The sequence below is a fragment of the Mastomys coucha genome, unplaced genomic scaffold (assembly GCF_008632895.1).
Source record: "Mastomys coucha isolate ucsf_1 unplaced genomic scaffold, UCSF_Mcou_1 pScaffold18, whole genome shotgun sequence".
Classification (NCBI taxonomy): domain Eukaryota; kingdom Metazoa; phylum Chordata; class Mammalia; order Rodentia; family Muridae; genus Mastomys; species Mastomys coucha.
In genome coordinates this window covers 42903466-42928543 of record NW_022196900.1, presented here as the reverse complement: position 1 = coordinate 42928543, position 25078 = coordinate 42903466, and the positions used below count along the sequence as shown (strand labels likewise).

General features: G+C 42.5%; 1 protein-coding gene across 6 annotated transcripts in view; it reads left to right on the top strand.

Annotated features, from left to right (window-relative positions):
• Frem1 (FRAS1 related extracellular matrix 1) overlaps positions 1-25078 on the top strand; it is a 160175-nt gene that overhangs the window by 16459 nt on the left and 118638 nt on the right. For 3 of the 6 annotated variants that reach the window (XM_031377756.1, XM_031377757.1, XM_031377758.1), the window contains exons 1-4: positions 13653-13904; positions 17920-18014; positions 20358-20659; positions 22204-22400. In XM_031377756.1, the coding sequence (XP_031233616.1) occupies positions 13653-13904; positions 17920-18014; positions 20358-20659; positions 22204-22400 (846 nt within the window). Of the gene's footprint in view, positions 1-13393; positions 13905-17919; positions 18015-20357; positions 20660-22203; positions 22401-25078 lie in introns of those variants that run through there. The other 3 variants (XM_031377754.1, XR_004120883.1, XM_031377755.1) reach the window with 2 other exon arrangements.

Sequence of the window (25078 nt, the reverse complement as noted above, 5' to 3'; positions counted from 1 at the left end):
ATGACAGAATATTATTAATAGTGTCAGGGATTGGTTCTTGCCCATGGGATAGGTCTCAAGTTGGGTCAGTCATTGGTTGGCTATTCCCTCAGTTGCTGTTCCATCTTGGTCCCTGTACTTCTTGTAGCCAAAACAAATTTTGGGCCGAAGGTTTTGTGGGTGATTGATATCTTTAACCCTCCACTTGGAGTCCTGCTTGGAGGAGGTGGCCACTTCAGACTCTATATCCCCCACTGCTAGGAGTCTCAGCTCTAGGGTCAGTTACCCTCATAGACTTCCTGGGGCCTCCTCCATCCCAGGTCTCTGACAAGTCCTAGAGATGCACCCGATTCCCCATTTAATTCACTTTCCAGGCCTTCTCTCACCAGCTTCCCCTTACACCTTATCTTCTTCTCCAATGCCTTCCCCATTCCCTGTCCCACCCAGTTCCCTCCCTCCATTTATATCCAATAACAATTTTAATTCTCGTTTGATGAACCCAAATAGCTTCTTTGGGTCTGTGGGTTGTAGCATGTATATCCTTTACTTTATAGATAGTATACACTTTTCAGTGAGTATATATCATGAATATTCTTTTGGGTCTGGGTTACCTCACTCAGGATGATGTTTTCTAGTTCCATCCATTTGCCTGCAAATTTCACGATGCCTTTGTTTTTAATTGCTGAGTAGTAAGTATTCCATTACTGGAAGCTGTCCACCCAGCCTTGAGCCGTATTGGATAAAGACAACTGGAAACACATTTTCTTTATCCATTCTTCATTTGAGGGACATCTGGGTTGTTTCCAGTTTCTGGCTATTGCATAAAGCAGCTATGAACATAGTGGAACAAGTATACTTGTATGATAGAGCATCTTTTGGGTATATGCCCAGGAGTAGCATAGCTGGGTTTTGAGATAGAACTATCCCCAATTTTCTGAGAAACTGCCAAATTAATTTCCACAGTGGTTGTACACGTTTGCACTCCCACCAATTTAAGGGGTTTTTATTACCTATTTTTAGAGTAACTAGCAATACAGCCAGAGTTTTAGGTAGAGGACTGGCTCAGGGGGCCCTGATAAGCCAGATGTGGTCACCCATCCTATTACACCAACTGAAGGAACGAGGAACAGTAGAAAGCAGGGAAAGGAGATTTAATCAATACACTGGAGACTAGAACAGATTAAGGAGTCCAGGGACCCTGAGTTTCTGTATTGTGGTGGGGGGGCTAACCTGAACTTTAGATTTAAACAGAGGAACAGCTGGGGCAAAGGTCAAGAGGTTATAAGTAATCAGGCAGTCTTGGTCAAGATGTGGTCATCTTGATTATTGTCTCACATCTGGTTGATGCAATTACTCTTACAAATGGCTGCTTCTGCTCTAGGTTGAAGCTTAGCTTTCTTGCATAATCACCCTGAGGGGGTGGCTAGCCTTGCCTTCTAGGTTTTGTTCTGACTGCAGTGCTAGGAGAAGGACACCTTTGTGCCTTTAGCCTTGAAGGAGTTGATTAGGTATCAGCAGCTTCCAGACAGAGACCCCTAGCGTGAGTACATACTTACTGTCAAGTTAAAGAGAAGGCACAGATGCCACGTTTTTATCATGGCTATGTGGATCCAAGTCAGGAGCCAGTGCTCTGAATAGACTCGGTTTCTAAGTGTCTGTATGGCTAGTAAGGGTAGTACGTGAGTGCTGCAGCGAGGTGAATGTAGAAATTCCATGGTACCCTTGTAGGGCACACAGTGCACAGGTAAAGACAACACGGGATGTTTAAAATTACAGAAAATGCTCGTGATAGAACGCCATGCTGATGAAAGACAATGGTAGCATCTCTTCAGAGTGTGGTTCCAATTAAGGATAAAACAGTGTGTACACATACACACATATCTCCTTCACATGCACACACACACCACCACCACCACCACCACCACCACCATCACCAAAGAAACTTGAGTATTTTTCACAGGTGGTAGGAAATGTATTTTATCTTTTCTGAAGGTTTCTTTTTACCTTTATTAAATGAGTATATATTTATTTTATATTTTAAACAAAAAACTATTTTCAGAGAAAGCAAATAAATGGATACATAAAGTGAACTATCTGATCTTTAAGATCCTCAAATTACATATTCTGTTTTTTTAAAATTAATTTACTTAAAGAATTTCACAGAGGAAGCAATGTTAAAGGATGAACCAACCTGTATTTTATTCATTTAAGAGGCTGCAATTATGAAGGGGCTCATTGGCTTTGAGGCCTTTAAACTTTGCTCACAGTGTAAGGGGCCAGACACTAAGATGGGGGTGGGCAGGCACCTTCGTTAATTAGTGCTCTTAAATAACAGCTAGTTCCTTCCTCCATCACTGCCTCCGGTGGAACTGGCTGAGCACATTCATCCATTGCTGTTTGGAACCATAAAGGGGATCATTAAAGGTTTAAATATTGGAGATAAAAGACCCCTAGGGCTTGTGAAACAAACTGGGGAGAGTAAAGAGATTTGTTTCAACATGAATCAGTAGAACACAACAGCTAAGTGCCTGAGTTCTGTTGTGGGCAAAATGGGCTTCACTAGCAAGTACAAGGTTAGGCTGGAGACCTTGGATCATTACCTATGCTTGAATTTTCCCAATCCACAACAATCACCATCTACTTCCTGAAACAGCTGTAAAGAGAAAGCAAGGCAGTGGAGAGACGTCAGGACAACTCTTGTCTTAAAATATGTGCTTAGTGAGTGTTATGTTTTAACTGCTTAATAAGGGTTAGTTTTATTATAATTATTAGGTCACTTTTAAAAGTCATAGTTTATAAAATCAGGATAATAGTAGGGATTATTTTATAGGCGTGTTAGGGGAAGTAAATGAATAAATGCATATAAGTAATATAGCTCAGCTAGTTTAAAGGCCTCAAAGCCAGTGAGCCCCTTCATAATTGCAGCCTCTAAAACAAATAAAATACGGTTTGGTTCATCCTATAACACTGCTTCCTCTATGAAAATTTTTAAGTAAATTAATTAAAAAGTACAGAGTTTATAATTTAAGAATCTTAGAATAATCAACATAGTGAAAACTGTTATTACCAAAAAGCACACAAAGATGTACATTGGCATTCTAAAAACATCTTTAAAGAAAAAAAATCTTTAGAATTTTCAGGCTATTTCTTTCCCCATTATTCTAGTCTCTCTAAAAAAAATCACTTTGCAAGTCCCATGTATGGTGAGATGTACAGCTTTTCCACCCCTGGGGCCACTAGAGCCATTGGGGTGCATAGGAGCTTGAAGATCCTGTTTCCAGTTGTCTTTATCCAATACGGCTCAAGGCTGGGTGGACAGCAGAGGACCAAGGTCCTCAGGATTAAGGAAGGAAGAGCCCTGAGCTGGAAGCTTCTCTCACGGTGCTGCTGGGACCTTTAGGCCTGTGGAGATCTAGAATGCCCACTCCCCAGAGGCTTGTAATGAGGGGCAATTAGCCTTTCCTGCCTCAGGGAAAGGGGAGAGTGACCCAAAGGCCCTGGCAAAGGTCTACTAACCTTTCATTCCCTCAGCTTCCATCAGATGACCAGATGGCCAGCTCTTCCCTGGGACTCTTCCCGATTCACATTTCAGTGCCCTGGGTGACCAATTCATACCACATGTGATTTGAATTCAATTCAGTTGTCCCAGGGACAATTATATTCAGCCCTAGGTTTATACAACTTTAAGTTTTTATCTATATAAATTGTTTTTGAAACATATTCACATGAAAAAAAAATCTGCTCATTTAAAAAACACAGCATAAAAATCACCAAGGCAGCTTTGAAGTTTACTCTGATTGGAACTTGCAAGGTTCTGATGTGGAAAAGAGTAGAAAGGTTGTGCTCACTTCCTTCCCCGTTCTTACCAAGGCTCTAAGGCTCCCTGGATGTTTGGGTGGATGGGATGGGCTGATTATGAGCGGGCTATTTTTTTTACACAAAATTCTATTTTTTAAATTGGTTTATTTTCTTCTGTAGTGGCTCTTAGGGTACATGTTACAACTTAGCTGTAAGTCAGAGCCAGGCATGGTGGCCTGTAGTGGTCCATGGTGGCCTGTAGTGGTTACCCATAGTGGTTACCCATAGTGGTTACCCATGGTTACCAATAGTGGCCCATGGTTGCCTGGTGGCCCATGGTGGCACATAGTGGTGTATACCTGGTGACTCATGGTGGCACATGGTCCTAATCTCAGTAATTGGGAAGCCGAGGCAGATGCTCACTGTGTATTTGAAGCTAGGCTATGCAGCATCATGAGACTCTAAATCAAAGTAAACAAGTAAATAGATGAGACACAGGTCCATATCTAGACATTTATCCATACCATATGATAAATATGGATAGATGATAGGTTCACTGTCGATAGACTTGTGAGCCAGGCAGCCTCACCCACATGGAGGATAAAAAGAACTACTTATCATCTTCTATCAAGAGGTAGTAACTCTGTGACATGCCGCTGAGAAGAGTAGTAAACTAAATACAAATTCTCCAGATAGAAATCAAATTAACAAGGCCATGTGATGGTTTGGTGTCGGTGCTTGGGCAGGCAGAGGAGGTCTGTTGGTTGCCATGCTTTATGTAATGACCACTGTAAAATCCAGAGAGGAGTTACAATGCACGTTGTTCTGATCGTTGGTATTGGCCATTGGGAATTTCCATCTCAATGAGAAGCTGCAGGGCTCAGGGATCCATTGCTGTTCTTGATGTGCCAAAGTGATTGCAGAAGAGTTTACATCAACATAGAGAATACCAGCTCTTGGGGCTTAGCCACACACAATTAGGAAAGAAATACTAGTGCCTAGGTCTTCCCTACCAGTGAAATGATACTGACTTACTTTCTTCTGTTCAGGACGGTGTCCAAGAAAGAAAGTTTAGATAAAGAAACCCATGTAGATTTTTATGAGACAGAGTCCAACACAGGGTGACTTTACACTTTCAGAACATTTTCACACATTGGAGTCAGCTTGTACAGGAATATTTAGAATATGTGATTTTCACATGAAGGACAAGCAATGGTGAGAATGGTCAGGGAAAGCAGAACTGGCTTGCAGGCGAGACAGGAGGAGTTTGAAATACTGTGTAACAGCTGAACCTTGAAAACAAGCTGATGGGATTTGCTTCTATCGCAAAAAACAGTTAAGACTGAGGTGGCTCAGAGCCATATTCTAAGAACCCATGAGCAATCTAGCCCCGTGCTCTTTCTAACTCAACCTTCAAGGGACCCCAATAACTCTCTGATCCATGGGTACTCATAATTGTGACCTAAGTGAGCCACTGGAAGGTGGATTCTGAGGTGCTGACTGGGCCCTATGCTGAGACCAAGAAAGCTAAATTCTCAAGAGGTGTTAGGCCTCCCATCAGAGTGTTGGTAAGCAATACTGGCTGCCATCCAATGCAGCAGAGAGAAGACAATCACCATCGTCTTGTCTGGGGAGATAAAGGACCCTTCATCGCTCATGAAATTTTACTCTTTGAGAGCCTTTGTTATTTTTCTGTTTTTCTTTTTTGTCCTGTTTCTGTCTTTTCCCTCCTCTGCTTTGCCATGTCTTGAAGTAGAAGAAAAACCAAACCAAACAAACAGAGTGTGTTTTCCATACAGAAGCTAATTAAAATATAGATAAAATACAAAATCATCCATACCCGTCAAGAGCTCCTGACTCTGCAGCCAACTTGTAACTCTGTTGATGGAAGGTTGCACTTTCTTTGTCGTTGAATTTGTAAAGTGTTACTTTGAGGCTCTTTTTACATTTTCAATTGCATAGCCTCTGGCTGATTTTGAAATACTGTAATTCAGTTTCTTATTCTGCATTCTACTTTTATTTAAGACTGTAAGGGAAAACCAGAAATGTACCCTGACATTTTATTGAACTTACCCTTCCTACTCTGTTTTCCTGAAAAGATTAATGCTCTCTTCCTGCTCTTACATATTGTATTGAGGTGTTCATTACAGTTCTTATTTTTGTCAACTTAATACCAGCTGGGATCATCTGGAAAGACGATAGCTCAATTAAGGAAAGTGCCACCATCAGATTGGCAAGGCTGTGGGACATTTTCTTGATAATGATTGATGTGAAAGAGCCCAGCTCACTGTGGGTGGGTCCACCCATGGGCAGGCAGTCCCGCTTCCAGATTACTGCCCTAACCTCCATTCATGATGGATGTAAACTATAACTGAAATAAACCTTTTCCTTCCCAAGTTGCTTTTGGTCATGCCATGGTGCTCATTATAGGAGTAGAAAGCAAACTAGGATATTTGATAACTTATATTCATGTGGCTTTATGACCAACGTTCTTTCATGACAACTGTCATTTGGTCCCATGAGAAAACAAGAGTGGACGATCCCATTTTCAAAAGAGGGAGCTGACTCAGGTTTAGAATCCAGAGCTTCAGAGCTCTGATCTGATCCTTCCATGACATTGGCAAGGGATCAGGAATGAGATCAGTTTTCTATTTCTTCTTTTGTCTCTTCCTGGTAGATAGACATTAGGACTTAGATTGCATCTTACTATCCACTTAAGGACCTACTATGATATAACTTAGATAAGGAATTGCCTCCATCAGACTGGCCTGGGAGCACGTCTGTGGGTGTTTGCTTATTAATGTAGGAGGGCCCAGCACACTGTGGTCAGGGGAGCCTGGGCAGTATAGAAAGGTGTCTGAGCAAGCAGGGAAATAAGCCATTAAGCAGCGTTCCTCCCACACTTGGCTTCAGCTCCTGCCACTAGGTTCCTGCCTTGAGTTCCTGCCCTGACTTTTCTTGATGACAACTTCAACCTGCAAGATAAAACAAACCTTCCTACCCAAGCTGCAAACTAGGGTAGGACCTCTTAAAGAAAGCTTCTCAGGATACCATGGGATACTGCTTTTAGCCTATTAGAATTCAGTCACATAGCCATATCTAACTGTAAGACATTCTAGGTTCTAGTGACCACGTGCCTATCTAAAGTTTCTATTTCTATGGAAGAAGACAGTGTTGGGTAATATGAGGCAAATAGACTTAAAAGATTTTTATTAATTTTCTTAAGAATTTCATACAATATGATCATATTCACCTTAATCTCCTCCCCTTAACTGCTTTCAAATCTACTTCAACTTCTGTATCCCCCAACTTCATGTTTTGTTTTAATTTATTACACACACAAACACACACACACACACACACACACACACACAGAGAGAGAGAGAGAGAGAGAGAGAGAGAGAGAGAGAGAGAGAGAGAGAGAGAGAGAGAGAGAGCAGCCTGGAAGTGGAGCCACAGACAGTTGTGAGCTACCCTGTGGGTGCTTAGAATTGACCTCTGGCCCTCTGAAAGAATAGTTAGTGCTCTTAACCACTAACCATTCATCCAGCCCACCCCCCTCCAATTAAAAAACACATTGACTTCAGTTTGTGTTGCCCATATACTTCCATTGGAGTATGGTCAACCTACTAGAAGACACACCCTTAGACAAAACTGACTCTCTCTTCCCTAGAAGACATCGACTGCTCATAGCTTCTTAATTAGGGGTGAGCCCCTTTCCACTCCTTGATAGAATGTTAACTGGCTTGATCTTATACAGCTGCTGCTAGTTCATAAGCACAGTGGTCCGGCCATGTCCAGAGACACTGTTTTGCTCTAAACCTTCTCAATTTCTACTTCTTACAATCTTTCCACCCCATCTTCCATGATGGTCCCTGAGCCTTGGGGAAGATTGTGCTATTGGTGCCTCATTTGTGGCTGAGAACTCCAGTCACTTTTTCTGCACTTCCCAATGCGTTGTGAGTTTCTACATTAACAATTTCCCACTATACACCCCCCCCAACATGCATGAGCACACACACACACACACACACACACACACACACACACACCTCTTCTTTAATGATGTCTGAGAGCTTCCCTCATCCTGCTTCAGGGCTGACCCACCTTCTGCGTGTACAGCAACTGTTGGAGCTACTGGGAGACATGTAATTTCCCAAGCCACAAATGACAGCCTAACCGCAGACAGATACTGAACACATCATAGTAAGCTATCATAAGAGAAATGAAGGAAGTATCTGCTATAGCATCTTAAAATACATCGTAGAGAAGTTTATTTGGCTTTCTAAAGTGGTGAAAATAAAGTAAAACTTCAAGCGGCTTTCTTTTATTTTGGCCTATCTTGCCTTTCTTATTAAAACATTGCTAGCCCAAATGTAAAGTCATCAAACACAAATTTGTGAAATATGGCAACACCCCTGTGCTGGGGGAACATCAATTGAGAAAATGCCTCCATCAGATTGTCTTGTAGGCAAGTCTGTGTGTTCATTTTCTTGATTGCTGATTGGCCTGGGAGGCCGAGTGCAGTGTGGTCCTGGGTGGTATATGAAAGCAAACTGGGTAAACCAGGGGTAGGCAGCCAGTAAGCAACACTCCTGGGCTTCAGCACCTGCCTTGGCTTCCTCTGATGATAGACTGTGACTGAGAAATGTGAGCTAAATAAACCCTTTCCTCTCCGGGGTGCTTTTGGTCATGGTGCTTATCCCAGCAATAGACAAGCAGACTAATACAGAGCCTAAGAAAGCTTGCTTTTCTTTGAGACAGGGTTTCTCTGTGGAGCCCTGGCTGTCCTGGAACTCACTCTGTAGACCAGGCTGGCCTTGAACTCAGAAATCTGCCTGCCTCTGTCTCCCAAGTGCTGGGATCAAAGGTGTGTGCCACCACTGCCTGGTGAAGGCTTTCTTTCTGTGTCCATGTATGAATATATGGAGATGCAGCTTTTTTCTGTGTACGGCCACACTGCGGTCCGTGGTTGACTCTGTTCAGCCACTTCCTTGATGATGGGATTCGCTTTGTCTGGACTTTAGCCACTGTAGGAGTGATGCATCTAGCTGCTGTGATCTCTGGGGGAAAGATTCCCACTTTGCTTAGGGATCACAGGGTAGAGAAATGTATAATTCTTCACATATTTGCATGAGGAGCTGACTGGGAAAGGTTGGTTGGCTGCACAGTTACTTTTGCAAAGGTCTCAGAAAATGGCCTTTTCCGGAGTTAAAAATCCTAGTGTTGTAGGTGTGTAGTTGACCCCAAGTTGATCTGACCTTTTCTGATAACTTTTGGTAGCTGAATTTACTTGGTGTCTTGGGGTTTCTATCACTGATAAAACACCCTGACTAAAAGTAATCGGGGGTGGGGAGGGTTTATTTCATCTTACAGTTTGTAGTTCATCATCCAAGAAAGTCAGGGCAGAAATTCAAGTCAGGAACTGATCCATAGACCATGGAAGAATGCTGCTTACTGACTCAATCCCTCTGACTTGCTCAGCTTGGCCTCTTATACAACCCAGAACCACCTGCCCAGGGATAATAGCATCCACAGTGAGCTGTGCCCTCCCACATCAATCATTAATTAAGAAAATGCCAGGCAAGACTTGCCTAGAGGCCAATCTGATGGAGGGAGGTTCTCAATTGAGAGTCCCTCTTTTTAAATGACTCTAGCTTGTGGCGGGTTGACAAAAACAACATTAGCAAGCCCCCTTGGCATCTTGACCCATGATTGATAGTATTTTTCCTGATGGTGGTTCTTTCCTCTTTTTTTTTCTTCTTTTAAACAATGTCTCGTTTTGTAGACCAGGCTGTCCTTGAAATCAGAGTTCTACCTGCTTTTGCTATCCAAGTTAGGGCATTAAAGGCTTGTTCCACCACAGTGAGAAAAAAAGTTTACAGAATTTTTACCAATTAAACTATAGCCTGTATGAATAAGGGAATTGTTTATCCAACTTATTCACTCATTTAAGAAACATTTACAGATGTATCATGTTTTCCTCTAGGCACTGGGACAAACCTATAAATAACTTTTAAAAATTCACCTTTTTGTGAAGGAAATGACAAGGACTAACATACAAGTGAGTGGATTGGTTATGCGGTTCTTAGTTCTAAGCTTAAAAACAAATCAGAGAAACAGCGTGGGATGACCCTTCTGTGAGACAATTAAGTGTAGCCACGTTGCAATTTTGATGTTTGACCAAAAGCTTGAATGTGAGGAGGGAGACAGGGGCTTGTAGGGGTGAGGGTGAGTGGGTAGGGGTGGTATTCACTACAGAGGAACTGGCAATCCGAGAAGCCTTTGTGGGAGAGAAAGGAGAGAGACTCATCTTACTCCTTGAGTAAAAGCAAAGATGCTAGCAGTGTGGAGTTGCAGAGCCGCAGACAGTGGGGACCCCAAATGGCAGAGGTCAGTAGAAATGGCAAGTGATCTGCTTTTATTCAAGATGCGAAACCATGGGACATTTTGAGCAGAGAAGTTACACGGCACGCACAACTTTTCTAGGAATCTCAGCCGTGATACCGAGACACCTTCAAGGTGGAGGGTGGGGTGGGGGGGCTCGAACTGGAGGCTATTTGGGTGACCTGACCAGGCTGATACACCGAAAGCAGGAAGTAGCGCTTGGTTTCTGGATATATTTTAAAGAAAGACTATTGATGTTCTCTGAACAAATTACTGCAACTGTAGAAGCTTGAATTAATTCCAGCGTTTAATGTCACAGTTTCTGTTAGTCTGGGGTCCACTGGTGGTTTCGCTGGCCTCTCTGCTGTGGGTTCCCCTCACTGGGCTACAGTCGAGTGGGGAGACTGACTTAAGCAAATCCACTTTGATATGCAATTCTGATTGTCTGCAGAACTTGTTTCCTTGTGGCAAAAGAGCTCATATAGGCCCGCTGCTTCTAGGTCAGCAGGAGAGCCTGATGCTTTGGTTGAGACAGTCTTCCGTAACAGGTCACATAATCAATCGCCCATCACCTTCACCTGATCCTGTTCTTCCGGCACTCAAGGGAAAAGCCCGTTCCAATATCGGAAGGCTAGAATTGTCGCTTTTGCCCTGGGACCAGGCTAGCATGAAGCACAAACCAGAACCAGCAGGCTTTTGCCTGGATATTAAGAGTGGCGCAAAAGAGAAGCAAGCCAAAAAGTTGGAGTTGCCACTCATTAACTTAGCCAGAACTGAGGTAACCAGGAGCATCACGTGGCTACTCGGGGAATGAGATGTTCACCACACACTTAGGTGGGGATGACTCAGAGGGTAAGGAGTTGGGGGGAGGACTCATTAGCATGTAAATGGTATTCAGTTCCAAGAAATATCCCTGAAAATAGAGGAAAGACACAAACAGGCCCGAGAAATGAACAGTAGTGTCCAACATTACAACATCAGGTGAGGGCTGATGAGACGGCACTCCCAGGGCTCTCCATGATGGAAGGACAGAACCAAGCCCCACAGGGTGTGATCTGTCTACACACCCACACATACGTCTACATATGCACAAATAAATTTAAGTGTGTTTTTAAAAAATACAGAGATGTGTAGAAAGAGGCAATGAAAGGGGCTGAGCAGGAGTGCTGGGTGGGGAAGCCCTGCAGCTTTTACGAGTTGACTGGGCTAGCCCAAATTCCGGAAAGTCGTTTTCCCCTCCACCCTTCACTTCTCTTTTTGACGAGTTTTCTTTTCTGTGAGATCTTGGAGGACAAATGGAAATGGTATAAAAGATTTGACTTTGTTGTGAAAAATTCCACAACCAAATTTGCATTTTTACACAAATAAGCCAATTCAGCGTGAGTGTGGACAGCACGGTCAGTGGGAGTCTGTGAACAGCTTTATTTTAGGACTGACATCATTAAAAACAGGCCGATCTGTAAAGCTTACACCCCCTCAGGTGACACAGGACAGATGGCTTCTGTGAAAGGTTTCAAACAATGATGTGGGACAGATTCCCTTTAACGCTTCAGAGGTGGACCCTACAAGGCATTTGTACAATCAGCAGAAGCACATTTCTTTATCAATCGAAGGCATAATCTAATGAAGCTAATGCCTTGAAACCATTTCATTTATAGTGTCTGTGGTAAAGATTGGGAGAAACACGGTGATTTTAAAAAAGGAAAGGAAAAAGCCTGCTGTTTGGAGAACCACTCGCTGTGCCCAGCTTGCTCAGTGTCTTAGCAAATCCTGTCCTAAGATGAGGATGGGCTTTCATTCTGCTTTTCCACAGCTCTGCAAACCCGGGTACTATTGCCCAGACTTCCTACCAGCCCCCATGCTTTCCCCAGCTTCCTTGCAGTGCACGGACATCCCTTCCATTCCTTATGCGGAACCCATGCGCCATCTGCAACATTGTCAACAGGCTGAGTTTTTCCACTGTCGGTTATGCCTCTTCAGACTTCTCTCACAGATTATAAGAAAACTACTTGTCAAAGTGCTGAGTTTTTACGAAGAGTTTTTTTTTTTTTTTTTTTGCACAAGAGGTGACCTAAACTTCTTGGCCATTGCATCCTTGTCTGCAAAATAATATTTATTTCTACCTCCTTGAGGTGCTCACCAAAGCCTTTGCTGCCACTAGCTGCTGTGGATCTAGGGCATCTGGGGGGTGGTCACGGAGGGTGTGAGTCTATGCAGAGCATGCAGGGTTGGGAGTATTAAGGAAGGAAGGATTGTCACGGGCATTTTGTGTACACCCACTGATACTTCTTTCACACCCACTTATTCTCCAGTTTCTCTGTAGGAAAAGATTGAAATTGTGAAGAGGTAAGCTTTTCAAGCAAGAGCTCTATCACTAAACCATCCTGTGCTTGGCCTGGTGTGAAGCTTTTCCATGGGTATAGAACACGGCCACTGGTCATCTAAGTGTACCCTGGATTCAGAGATACATTGTAATACATCTATTTTAAAGGCTTCTCAGTTCTTATAGAACAGAAAAAAAAATAACCATGATATTGTGGAAAGAAAAACAGCTCCATCCGAGTCAAACATTATGCAGAATAAGCCTTAAAGATGAGGATATAGTGTGCGCTCTTACGATGCTGTGAGCCATGCACTTTGAGCTGTGCCACTCTCTCTTCACAGTTGCTTTTGTGTTTAAACAATACTCGAATGCTTGTTTAGAAAAAAAAAACCACTTCCACCAGTTTCCACTGAAGAGTCTCTTAGGTGACCTCGTTACCCATCTGAGTTCATTGGACCAACTGTTAGGCATACTTCTTAGCTGGGTTCTATTCATTTTGAATTACCCGTGCTCTAAAACAATGTACAAATAATACTATGGGATTACTGACACAAGTTGTGGCCCTCACTTAGCAAATAGGGAAATGAAAGCAAGGAGCGCACCACTCACTGAGCTGGGAGGATCTGCCTCTGTGCTGGAGCAATCAGGCCCGGCCGGAATCCTGCAGGACCACACAGTTAACATCCTCATTGAGGTTCACTGCACCCGGAAGCAAGAGCTACAAGCAGAATAATGAAATGGCTTCCTTGCCTTTTGGATGGGCCTGAAGGTCAAGTTCATTTATTTGCTTTTAATTTAGCTGAAATTAGAGGCCACCTGAAAGATCCCTTTGTTAGGAACAGTTCTTCACATAGCTGCACAAACCTTTGGGCCCTCTCATTTCCCTCCAACTTTTTCTGTTTGCAGGATTAGGAAAGCACTTGGGAGGCACATTAATCTTGCCAGCGTTGTCAGGAATGATCAGCGAGTTTTATTAAAAAGCCCCAGTTGCCTGAAAGGCCTCCTTGTCTGAATCTGAGTGGAAGGAGCATGTTAAGATGCTGGGGCATACTGTCGGGACCCCTGGCCTTGTCCTCTGAACTTCAGGCTGACACTCAGAGAGGAAGTGCAGGAACCTCACTTTGTTGAACAGACTGTGCCTGTGGACAGAGCAGGCCCTGGCATCATGCACTCTCCAGGCTGCACTGGGCCCAAGGCTCTGTCGTTCTTGCTGCTCCAGCTGCTTCTGTGGCACCTGGAACCAGCCAGTGCCACCTTCATCAGCATCAACCGGGGCCTGAGGGTGATGAAGGGTAGTTCTGCCTTCCTGTCTGAAGATCACCTGAGGTTTGCCATCCCTAAAGAGAAGGATGCCTGCAGAGTGGAGGTGGTGATGAATGAGCCCATAACCCAGAGGGTTGGGAAACTCACTCCACAGGTAGGTCACATTTCATTTCTGTTCAGATGTGTGTGTGTTTGTACAGTGTGGGAAGATAGAGGGAATAGGTAGAGGATCTCTCAAGCCTTTGTTACAAGTATGTAGCATTTTGGAACTAAGGCATTGAAAGACACAGGCAGGGAATCCTATTCCTTTTGTCAAAGAGGTGGAACACATTTTTGAATACTTGTAAAATTGTATTTATTTTGTGTGTCTGGACATGGCCATGCCATAGCTCACCTGTGGAGGCTAAGGAACAAGTTTTAGGAGTTTGTTCCCTCCTTGAACCATGGGGAGTGAACAGGTCATCAGTCTTGGTGGCAAATGCTTTTACTCTCTGAGTTATCTTGCCAGGCCTTTTTTCTTTTCTTTTCTTTTCTTTTCTTTTTTTTTTTTAATATTCTTGATTGGATTCAGATGATAAGCCTGCCACTGACGTGGTTTAATCTGAATTATAGTAACATATTACAGGAAGTAAGGGGTAAAGTCATACCCATGCACACACTTTTTCTTAACAATGCACTGTTATCAGGAAACCTTTCATTGCAGTGTCTCGTGTCATTCAGAGGATATCCCTGTCTTACCAGGTGCCTTGACCTAAGAGAGTAGCCATTAATCCAGTTAGAAAAACAAAAAAAAGAGAGGATGTAAGAAAGTCACAGGTTTCTTGGACTTTCCTTTTAGGGCAGGGGGAGAGAATGGGAAGAGAGAAGGGTGGAAGAGAAGAAGGTCGAGAAAGAGATTGAGAAAGAGAAGGATATTGAGAGCTGCAGTGAGCGGTTGCTTGGAGGGCATGCTATGCCCGGCCTTACAGGGTTATTCCCCCACACATTTTGAGAGAAGTTTCTTTAGAGAAGGTAGCAAGGCTACTAGGCTAATTTCTTAATCAGATTCTATTAGTTTTGAGACATTTTTAGGTCATATGCAGACCCCAGAATGACAAAGGTAAATCATGATGACATATATGAATGTGTGCATGCATGCATGCGTGTGTGTGTGTGTATGTGTGTGTGTGTGTGTATGTGTGCATATATATATGTGGCCTCATATATATATGATTATTACAGACTTATGACCTCCAAGTCATCTCTGATTTTAAGGCAAAATTCTAGTTATTAGGAAGATACTATGCAACAGAGACGACAAACACCCAACCAGATTGGGAGAATTTTGACTATTCAGAAAATCTCTAAGTGCTCCTGTCATCTGTTTGCTGATTATTTGAAAAAAATAAGAAGTCCAACGTGGCACTGGATGTTTCTAGGAGTAAATGTGACAGAGAAAATGGGTTTGCAGCATCTCAAGTGGACATGTGATCTGTACATTCTAGAATTTATTTCTTGGTAGCCCATTAAAACTCTAAGCTGCATTACTAGCTTACTGTGTGTCATAGATATTTCCATTTTTTTTTTTTGCTAATTTTAAATTCTGATAATTTTCAGCAAAAAAATAAAATAAAATAAAAGATTCTCAGGTAAAGTCTGGTTTGAGGAGAATTTATACTTGTTTTTAAAGCTAGAGTGGTTCAGCCCTTCCCAGGGATTTCTTAATTATTAAATTTTGAATTAAGCATGGATAAGTGCATAAGTGCACATGTATGCCCCTCCGCAGCTAAATAAACATTATTCCTTAATAGAGCTTAACAGTAAGCTTCGAGTGAGGCTTATGTGAACCCATTCCTAGCAAGACTATTGTATTAGCAACACCCTGCTGTGTAATGAACAGTTTTGTGGGATTTGCACAGAAATGCTTTGTTTAACATCTGTTCAATTAGTGTTTTCATTTCATTACTGAAGTTTGTCTTAGAACCAACAGGTTCATTCCCATTGCATATCTGGAAAGCCACTTGCGTGGGTTAATTCTAGTGCCTTCTGTGTCTATAGTCTCCTGGATAGCCATTTAGACAGGTTGATGGCAATGTGCTGTCTCAGATTCCAGGGCAAGACTTTGCACTCCCGGGCACTCCACACCTGGACCAAGGCAACACATTTTCTGGGTGGAAAATCACCTTGGTTTAGTGCTGAGCTTGCTGATTTTGAATCTGAAATACAGCATTAAGAAAACATCTCTAGTTTGAACCACTTCGTTGTCATTAAAGTGAGTAATGAGTCAGGAATGTGTGACAATTTAATTATAAATTGTAATTGAAAAGCAGTTGAAGTGGAAAAAACCAAAGCTAGACAGTAATTAGAAAAGGATTTAGCTCTCCTTTGTTTTAGTTAGTAAATTTATGGTCAATCATGGTTGTCGCCTTTTATAAAAGGAAAACATATTAGGAAACACGGAACAGATGTTTCTTTTAACAAAGCAGATTGTCTCTTTATTACCATGGCTATTTGTCAATGATATGGGAAGGGCTTCCCTTTATCTTTTCTCTGCTTGTCAATTCAAAAGAGGAGCAGAAATCCATTCTTACCAGTGAGAATGTTGTCCCAGGGTGGGTTATATCGTCTGGAAATCTTTGAGGCCATAAAAGGTGCTAAGAACACCACTGCAGTGGATGTATGGAGGCACGGGTGCACGGATGCATAGATGGATGCATGGTTGCATGGATGCACACAAGGATGTTTTTCAGGGCTTTGCCACCTAAGTCAGGGCAGTGGGAGGATCAGAAGTCTTAAAAACACAACACAATGAAACAGAAACCCAGAGTCCTAATATAAAGTAGTCATTTCTTCAATGATTCTTTATGAGGTGATGAGGTTAATTGTTACTGTATTTAGGGAGAGTAAATTGTTTTGGAATCTTATTCACAATTTGCTTTTTTTTCCCCATAACCATCAAAGTTGTCATTTGCAAGTGTGTGAGAGACAATTGCAGGTCCTCTCTGGCTCTCATCAACTCAACAGTACACACCCACTGTGTCTCCATCTTTGAACATAAAGATTTTATTTGAAAAAGAAAGACAGAACAAAACTATACAGAACAATGTGTTTGTGTGTGGGTAAATGTGTTGTCCAGACACCCAGAAAGACCTCTTTAATTCAATTGCTATAAGCTCCTGAAAAGGATAAATATTCTCTTTGATAAATAGCAGGTTTTTATAAAGCATTATAGTTTATAAATGTCTAGTTATTTAGAGACATAACATTCATTAATTTGCTTGTTTGGGTTGTTATAATTTAGACATCAACCAAACAGGACACAACTATAAACAAGATGGCACATGGGCATAAACATAGGAAAGAAGGGGTCGATGGTGGTTGAGACTTGCACCCACATCACTAGCACCTTCCACCCCCGCCCCCATTCTCCACGCTTTTCTTTTTGAGATAGAGTCTCACTAAACAGCCCAGGCTGGCTGGTGTGAGCAAGAATCTTGGAAAGAAGCTGTGTCTGTTGAGACTGATTGACTAATTAAAGCTTCAGTGATGTGGAGGTGTTGGATGTTGTCAGTCCAGAGGCTAATCGCCATTCCTTGCCCACCTCCCTGTGGGAACTAGCAACCTGTGACTAATAGAAAAAAAATCTTTTGAAATATGTTAACTTAGCAGACCACTGGCTTATACCAACTCCAAAGCTTTGGCTGTCATTAGATAACATCGGAGGCTAAAACCAAGCAAACACTCTTCCCCCATCTTGCTGTAACCGCCCCTCTGATGTACCATCTGTATATTTTAAACTTGTCTTGACTGAACAACTTTTTTTGTTTTGTAAAACTGTGATACTCCACAAAACTGCTTCCACGGAGGACCATGGGATTTAGAATATCCTAAATCTGTGTTACCAAGCTACGATCGCTCAACATGGCTCCAGAATAAAAGATCCTGATTCCCTTTAAGGAGCTTTGGTTTTGTTTCTTTTGTATTGACACTTGCCTGGAACTCACTACGTAGCCCAAGCTGAGCTTGAACTCATGAAGCTCTTCCTGCATCTTCTTTCCAAGTGCTGGGATTGCGCATGTGTGTCGCCACCACGAGCTAGCACAACATGTTTTTGGAAGTACGGTAAGGCTGGAGGAATAAGAACTTTGTCCTGGGTTTCTCATAGACATTTCTTTATTCCGGTGAACTAGGTCTTTGATTGCCATTTTCTTCCCAATGAAGTAAAGTATGTTCACAATGGATGCCCAATTCTGGACGAAGACTCTGTGAAGCTTAGGCTTTACAGGTGAGTGGCATAGAACCCTTCCTTATTATTTATTTTATTTTATTTCTGCCAGATAGTTATGCTGTGTACTCTGTGGACATTTTCTGTGACTCTATGTGGGAATCACTGTAATCTCGTAACCAAGTACTCAGCAGCAGTAGGAGATCTGAGTGGGTGAGTCAGCCATTGCAGTCAGTGTCCCATTCTGTCGTCTCTTCCTCCTTGGGGCCTTTCTACAGATCACTAACTTCATTATGTTTTCCTCCAGCCTTATGCAGAGGTTTCTCTTACTGCAATCCATTACTTAACCTTGAAAATTCAATATCCGTTAATGTGGCAAAAGTCACAAATACAAGTTCCTTATGAGAATCTGATAGACATTTATTACAAGATTGAATGAAATCTTTCAGTTTGATTGCCAGCTGCTTAGTTATAGGAAGCACAATATTTTTCACTTCTAGATCCTAAATAATACAAGTATGTTTAAAGTATGCCAATTATGAAATTAAGCATAGATTCACAAAATAATCCTATAAAACACCTCCCATCTATATACACAAGAGAAAAACCTACTCTTATACAAAAGCTTATACAAAATGCTAACCCTGAAACCTTATTCATAATAGATAAAATGCTGAAGGAATTGAATTGATGAATGGTACAACCATACAATGGAATATTATTCAGCCATTAAAAACTAACCATGTCCCGATTTGTGCAACATGAACTAACCCTAAAAACTTTAAGTCAAATGAAAGCAGCCAGCCACAAAAAGAACCACTTATGGAACCATATGGTCCCATTTATATGAATATCTTAATAGGTAGTTCCGTAGACACACAGACGGTAGATTAGTGGTTGCTCGAAGCTGGAGGAGGGGCAACTGGGGAATGACTACAGTTGCAGCCATCAAACAAAAGTTGCAAACAAAATGCTGTGCTCAAATAGTAGCATGGCACCAAGGGAGTCTCTAGGAAGCTACAACATCAATATGAAGGAGTGTTTGATCTTTCCAAACTTTAGAGTCAAAACCAAATAAAGCTCAAAGAACTTGCCAGGAAAGGCTGGGAAAACCGATGCAAGTCCTATCTGCTTCCAGACCCTTTGACTTTCCAGCATGTGGGGACATTGGGAAGGGGCCCATGCAAGGCAGGGTTACAGGAGCTGTCATGCACTTGGTTTTAAGGACATTTGTAATCAAGGCGGGGTTACAGGAGCTGTCATGCACTTGGTTTTAAGGACATTTGTAATAGAGCATTCAGAAGGGCTGGAGGCAAGGGACCAGGGAGCAGTTTTTTTTTTCTGAATCTCTTCAGCTTCTTTGTCAAGCTATCTGACTGTTCCGTGCCTCAGTTTCCTCGTTGGTGAGAGGGATGGGCAATGCCTATTGCCAGGTCCAGCGATATTGTGGTAAAGGCCTCATTAACACAGCTGGACCACGTTACAAACTCATCAGTTCCGAGTTGTATTGCCAGGGCACACTCATTATTTATCAGCTTTCTCACTTCTACAGCGTGATGATGCATCGCCAGTCGCCTCTGCAAATGCCCCAGAACACAAGCATTATGGCAATAACAAGTACTGGTTTAGTTTACATGACAAGGGCTGGGCTGAACATCCCAATAGGCATTTCTGAAGGATAAAGGGTCGTGATACTCAGTACTTCTTCAGTCCTAAATTGAAACTCAACCCAGCCTTCATGCTCTTAAATTATGCATGTGCTAGAAGGGAGGCGCTGAGGTCTCAGCAGTCGTCAGATATTAGGATGGATGGTGAATTTGAATTTGCAGGGTTTGCAAGAGAGATGGGTAAGGAGGGAGTGGCAAAGCAAAGCAAAACAAAACACAAACCAATTGGCACATTCATATTCACATTCATATTCACTTATGAAGCCACAGGAACAACGAGAAGCCAAAAGTAGATGACGAAATGGAACCAAATTCCATCTGAAGTACACATTTTATCAAGGACAATTTTTGTTGTTATTCTGTTTTGGTTTTGATTTTCTTTGACATAGGGTCTTGCTAAGTTGCCCAGGCTAGCCTCAAACGCAATCCGTGTCCCAGTCTTTTCTTGAACTGGTAATAAAACTGATCGGTGGGTTTTATTAAAAAGCCAGGATTGCCTTAATGGAAGCAGATTGCCTGAATGGAAGCGGCATGGTAAGGTCTTGGGGTATGCTGTTAAAGCCCAGGCCCTCGCCCGCCAGACTTTGAGCTAACACTCCGGGAGAAGTGCTTCAGGTGGGATTAGAAGTGTACCTCACCACATCTGGCTCATGAGGGCGATCTTTACAACACGTGTACAAGTCTCAGAAGATTCTGAGCACCAATAAATGTGACCTTTATCCTGTTCTCTCTCCAGGTTTACTGAAACAGACACCTTCATGGAAACCTTTCTCTTGCGGGTCCATCTCGTGGAGCCAGACTGTAACATCATCCGTGTGAGCAGCAATGTGTTGGAAGTGAATGAATTCTATGGCTTATCCCAAGCCATTGATAAGAACCTGCTCCAATTTGATTATGATAGGACATCCAGTCTGGACTGCACCATCAGACTAAACCCAGTGAGGACTCAGCTGCCAGCCCACGGCAAGCTGGTTGTGGTGAACCGTAAGTCAGAGGGACCTCGTGGAGATCAGCCACACAGCTTTTTCTCTGAGACAGGTATGTATCTCTTAGTAGTTAAGGTTACTAAAACTGAACAAAGTGTCTAAGTGCTCATCTTTCATATTGACAAAGAATTCTGCTTAACAAATATAACTTTTAGCTTGTTGAAAACTCTAAGCTATAGAGTTAGTGAGATGGCTCAGTGGGTAAGGCACTTGTTACCAAGCCTGACCTGAGTTCACACATGTGCACGCGTATATACACACACATGCACACACATAGGTTAGTGGTATGGTTCACTTGGTGGGGGCACTGGCCTCCAAGCCTGATAGCCTAAATTTGATTGTCAAGTCTACATGGTAGAGGGGAAAAACCTAACTTCCATAAAGTTAAAAAAAATTAAAATGAAACTAAAAACACATTAACAAAAAACAAAAGAAAAATATAGACTAGTTAAGGCTGTGGATTTGGAATCAGAATTAGAAACACCTGGGTTTGATGTTTGTACTTTCCTTTATTGGTTTAGCTATCAATAGTTTTAGCCTCTGTTTAATGGAAAAAGAGAGCAGCCTTTCTGTAGGGCTGTGTGAAGAAAGCGTAAGGACACAGTGTGCTTAGTACAGGCCTGGCCCATTATAGTGCTCATGAGTTTCTATCTATGATTATAGCAACAGACAGCAGTGGTGACAGCAATGTGCTCTTTACTGAGTATTCTTGGGTTGTGTCTAGTAAAGACTGTAGGTAGCAGCCAGGATTGACACCCAGGATGCTGATTGAAATGCCCCTCGTAGTATCCATTCAGTTACTATATTCTACAGCACTTCCTGTGTTAGATGTATAATTGGTACATTTTGAACACTTGCTATCTAAAGAGCAGTAGTGTTCTAGCACTCATGGGAAGGCCTAGAAATAACCATAGTATTACCTCGAAATTTGGATAGAAGCTTCCAGCTAAAGACAGCTGAAGCTGAACATCAGCGCATTTTGTTAGCACAGCCATTGGGTTAGGAAGCAGAGTGACTGTTTCATGTAGTATGGAGGTGAGAGTCCCTGAGCACCATTCCCCAGCAAGAGTGAAAATACAGCTGGGAGAGACAGAGTCTTTTATGGATAGCTCTGGGTTCAAAAAGTCAGAACAGGTTTGTTCAAGGGGCAAGAGAAGGGTTAAGGGAGCATTTGCTAAAAAGACCAACGAGGGTCAAGGAGGTGTGATTTCTGTGGGCAGATAGTCAACATGAGGTTGTATAATGTAAATAGAAGCAGTGGCTGAGCTGCAAATGTCCACAGTGAGCCACTGGCATGTTTATCAGAAGTATTCAAATACCATAGAACCCCTCTTTAATATTTTTTTTCTCAGCCTGACTTTTGGTAGGTGAACCCTGATGAGACAACTGGTCAACTGGGTTTTGTTTTTGTTTTTTAGTAAAGGAGTTTATGACCTTTCAGAACAATGAAAATCTAGTGGGTGAATAATTGGAAGGTGCATGTGAAAGTGTCCTGGGGTAGTGAATGAGGATGTGTCCAAGACAGGAAGATGCATTTTGAGTTTGTACAATCATTGTGTTCAAGCGGATGTCTTAATGCAGTGCTGTGCATTCTAGAGCTAGGGGCAGGACTGAAGTGTCCGGATGGAAGTTGTGCCCTGGAATTGAAGCAAGTGGCAAGTCTGAAAGTGAGCTGTGAGGAGTTCCTGCTGACGGGGTTTCACTACCAACACATGCAGCCCCCTTCACCCAACATTGATTACATCCCCATTCAGCTGGAGCTCACAGACAGAAGGAGTAAAACTGTCTACAAGGTAGAGTTTGGAGTTGCGTGTTGGCATCCTTACCTGGTTCATTGTAAGAAAGTAGTTCTAAATGGGTGTCCATGCTGGTGTCTATGAAGAAGACTATCTGTGCTGCTGATGGTACAACTTATGGCTTGTAGATTGTGCCTAAATGTAGTGTGTAGTTTTACAAAAAAACCAAACCAAACCAAACAAAACAAACAAACAAAAAAAACAACCCCCCAAACCAAAACAAAAAACACCCCCCAAAACAAACAAACAAAACAAAACAAAACAATCCATGCTGAATCCGGCTAGGCACTGAGGTCTCGACAACCCCATGGCCAGCTTGCTGCCAAGTTGCTCTCACTTCCCAGGCCATCCACCCCCAGTGGCTGGCTGGCCTGCAGAAAGCCAGCTACCACTTGTTCAGATCCCCTTAGCCCCATAAAATGATATACCAACCAGATTTATAATGGTAAATCTCCAACCCCAAAGTGCCTGCACAAAGAACACAAAATCCAATTAATATAAATACAAGCTGCACGCCTAGATTGGGCAAAAGTACTCTACAGTGCTCTTATTGCCTGTCTATGAAATCCCTGGCTACCTGCAGCTCCTTCAGGCTGCGTGGCCCCAGCTTCTTCTTCCATCTTCTTCCATCCTCTGTCTTTCTCTCTGTCTCTCCTTCTTCTTCTTTCCCCTCTTTAAAACTTTCAACTCTGCCCTTTTCTAGTGTTCCCCTTTTCCTCTTTGACATCGAGGCATCTGCTCTGTAAGGCCACAAGGGACAGAGAGGCAAGGCAGCCTAGTGTCTTGGCTGCAGCAGACTATCATTTGTGCTCATTCAGACTTTAGGTCAGAGGACTGAGGGAATGGTTTCCCAAAGGCTCCATCTTTCTATGTCTTCATTTTCCTCACTCTCCTCCTCTGTGTTTTTTCACACTGAACTGATGATCAAAAGTGGATGAAACTTTATGAACTGTTTTGCATGTGGTGTTCACATATTCTACAGTTGGATTGGGAAGCTGGGGAAACAGTGACCCTGCTGATACACCTATATTTATGTCAGTATGAGATGATCCAGGTGAGTGTGGGTAAGGCCTCCAGCGTTCTCTGCCTTCCCACTAGCGTTTCTCCTAATAAACCCAGGAATCGGTGATTCCCTAAGAGATTAGAAAATGATGAAACAAGACCACAGAATTTTGTAGTTGAGGTCTGGAAATGAAACTTAGAGGGAGCCTTGCCTAATTGATCAGCCAAATGAGCCAGGAAGCTTTTCAAAGCTCAGATTTCCTTATCTGTTGTTAATAGTTATGGATGCTGGTACCCAGTTTACTTGGGTTGGTATATATGTTTAACTAGCCATCTTATTTTGGACTTTACGTCCCACTTTCTTTGTCTTAAATGAGGCCACTGAAACCTAACTCTTAGTAACCGAGGGGATTAAATGAGACCCTCCTTATAAAGTCCTTGCTCCAGAGCTTGGCACATGCTAAGCATGTGCATATTATTGGTAGTGTAAATAGCTATGAATGGAAAGAACCTGTGGTCAGCTGGTATGACCCATCATAATAGTGGGGGCCAGCCTCTTGTTTCATAGTTGTGGCCTTGCTATTTATATGTGGTTCTCTTATGGTGGATACACTCAAAACTGGATTGTACTTCACTAGCACATATTGTCTGGTTGACTTGTCATGAAACCCATTCATTATCAATGACTTCATACCTCCATTTAAACAGCTCATATTTTTCTATCTGATGGATTTTTCATAATTGTCCCCTCACTGTGTCAAGGCTTTATTTGTATTTTTAGGTCAGTTTCATCGTAAAACTGTCTGCCTAAATGAGCCTCTTGGTTTTCTAAGCCTTAACCTACTACATATTCATTTTGACAAGTCACAAAACAGATTCATTTATAGATACGAAGACAGTGTGCTCATTGAGAAAGACATTAAAAACGTGGGAATATAAGAAGAAAATAAAACTGATTTTACTGATAACCATTTGTCTTACAGTCAGACATACAATGGGGATGTGTGCCCCAGACCTCATTTTGTACCATGGCATCAATTCATCTGTGAAGCTTTCAGTCCTGGGCATTGCATGGAGACTCTCATGTTGCTAGGCAAGTGCTCTACCCACTAAGCAACACTCCCAGGCCAATTTCTTCTATGCCTTTAAGTGGCATTCTCTTCACCTTTGTCGTTGTAACACTTAAGGTTAGGTTTTGTAGCACAGTGAAGTGCAAGAAATAGTTTTTCTCCATATAGCCAAAATTTACAGAACTACTTGATAAAAATATGTACTTGTTTTGTTGAAAATCCTTCTGTTGTGTAAAAAGATCAATAAGCCAACCTTCTGCTCTCTGGTTTCCCATTCTTTATTGCTGGTATCATCCCACTCTAAATCGCTTCCCAGCTCACTTTGTGACCTTATTCATGACAGTGAAGTCCTTCTCACCCCTCATCTTTACAATTTCCTTGGCCATTCTTACCTAATTTGGGGTTCCAGATAAATAATCAAAATTGTTTTAAACCAATGCTAGATTCAAACTGAAAATTCTTGGAGGAGGAAAAGAGGAGCAAGAGCAGGAGCAGCAGGAGGAGCAGGAGGAGCAGGAGCAGGAGGAGCAGGAGCAGGAGCAGGAGGAGCAGGAGCAGGAGCAGGAGCAGCAGGAGCAGGAGCAGGAGCAGCAGGAGCAGGAG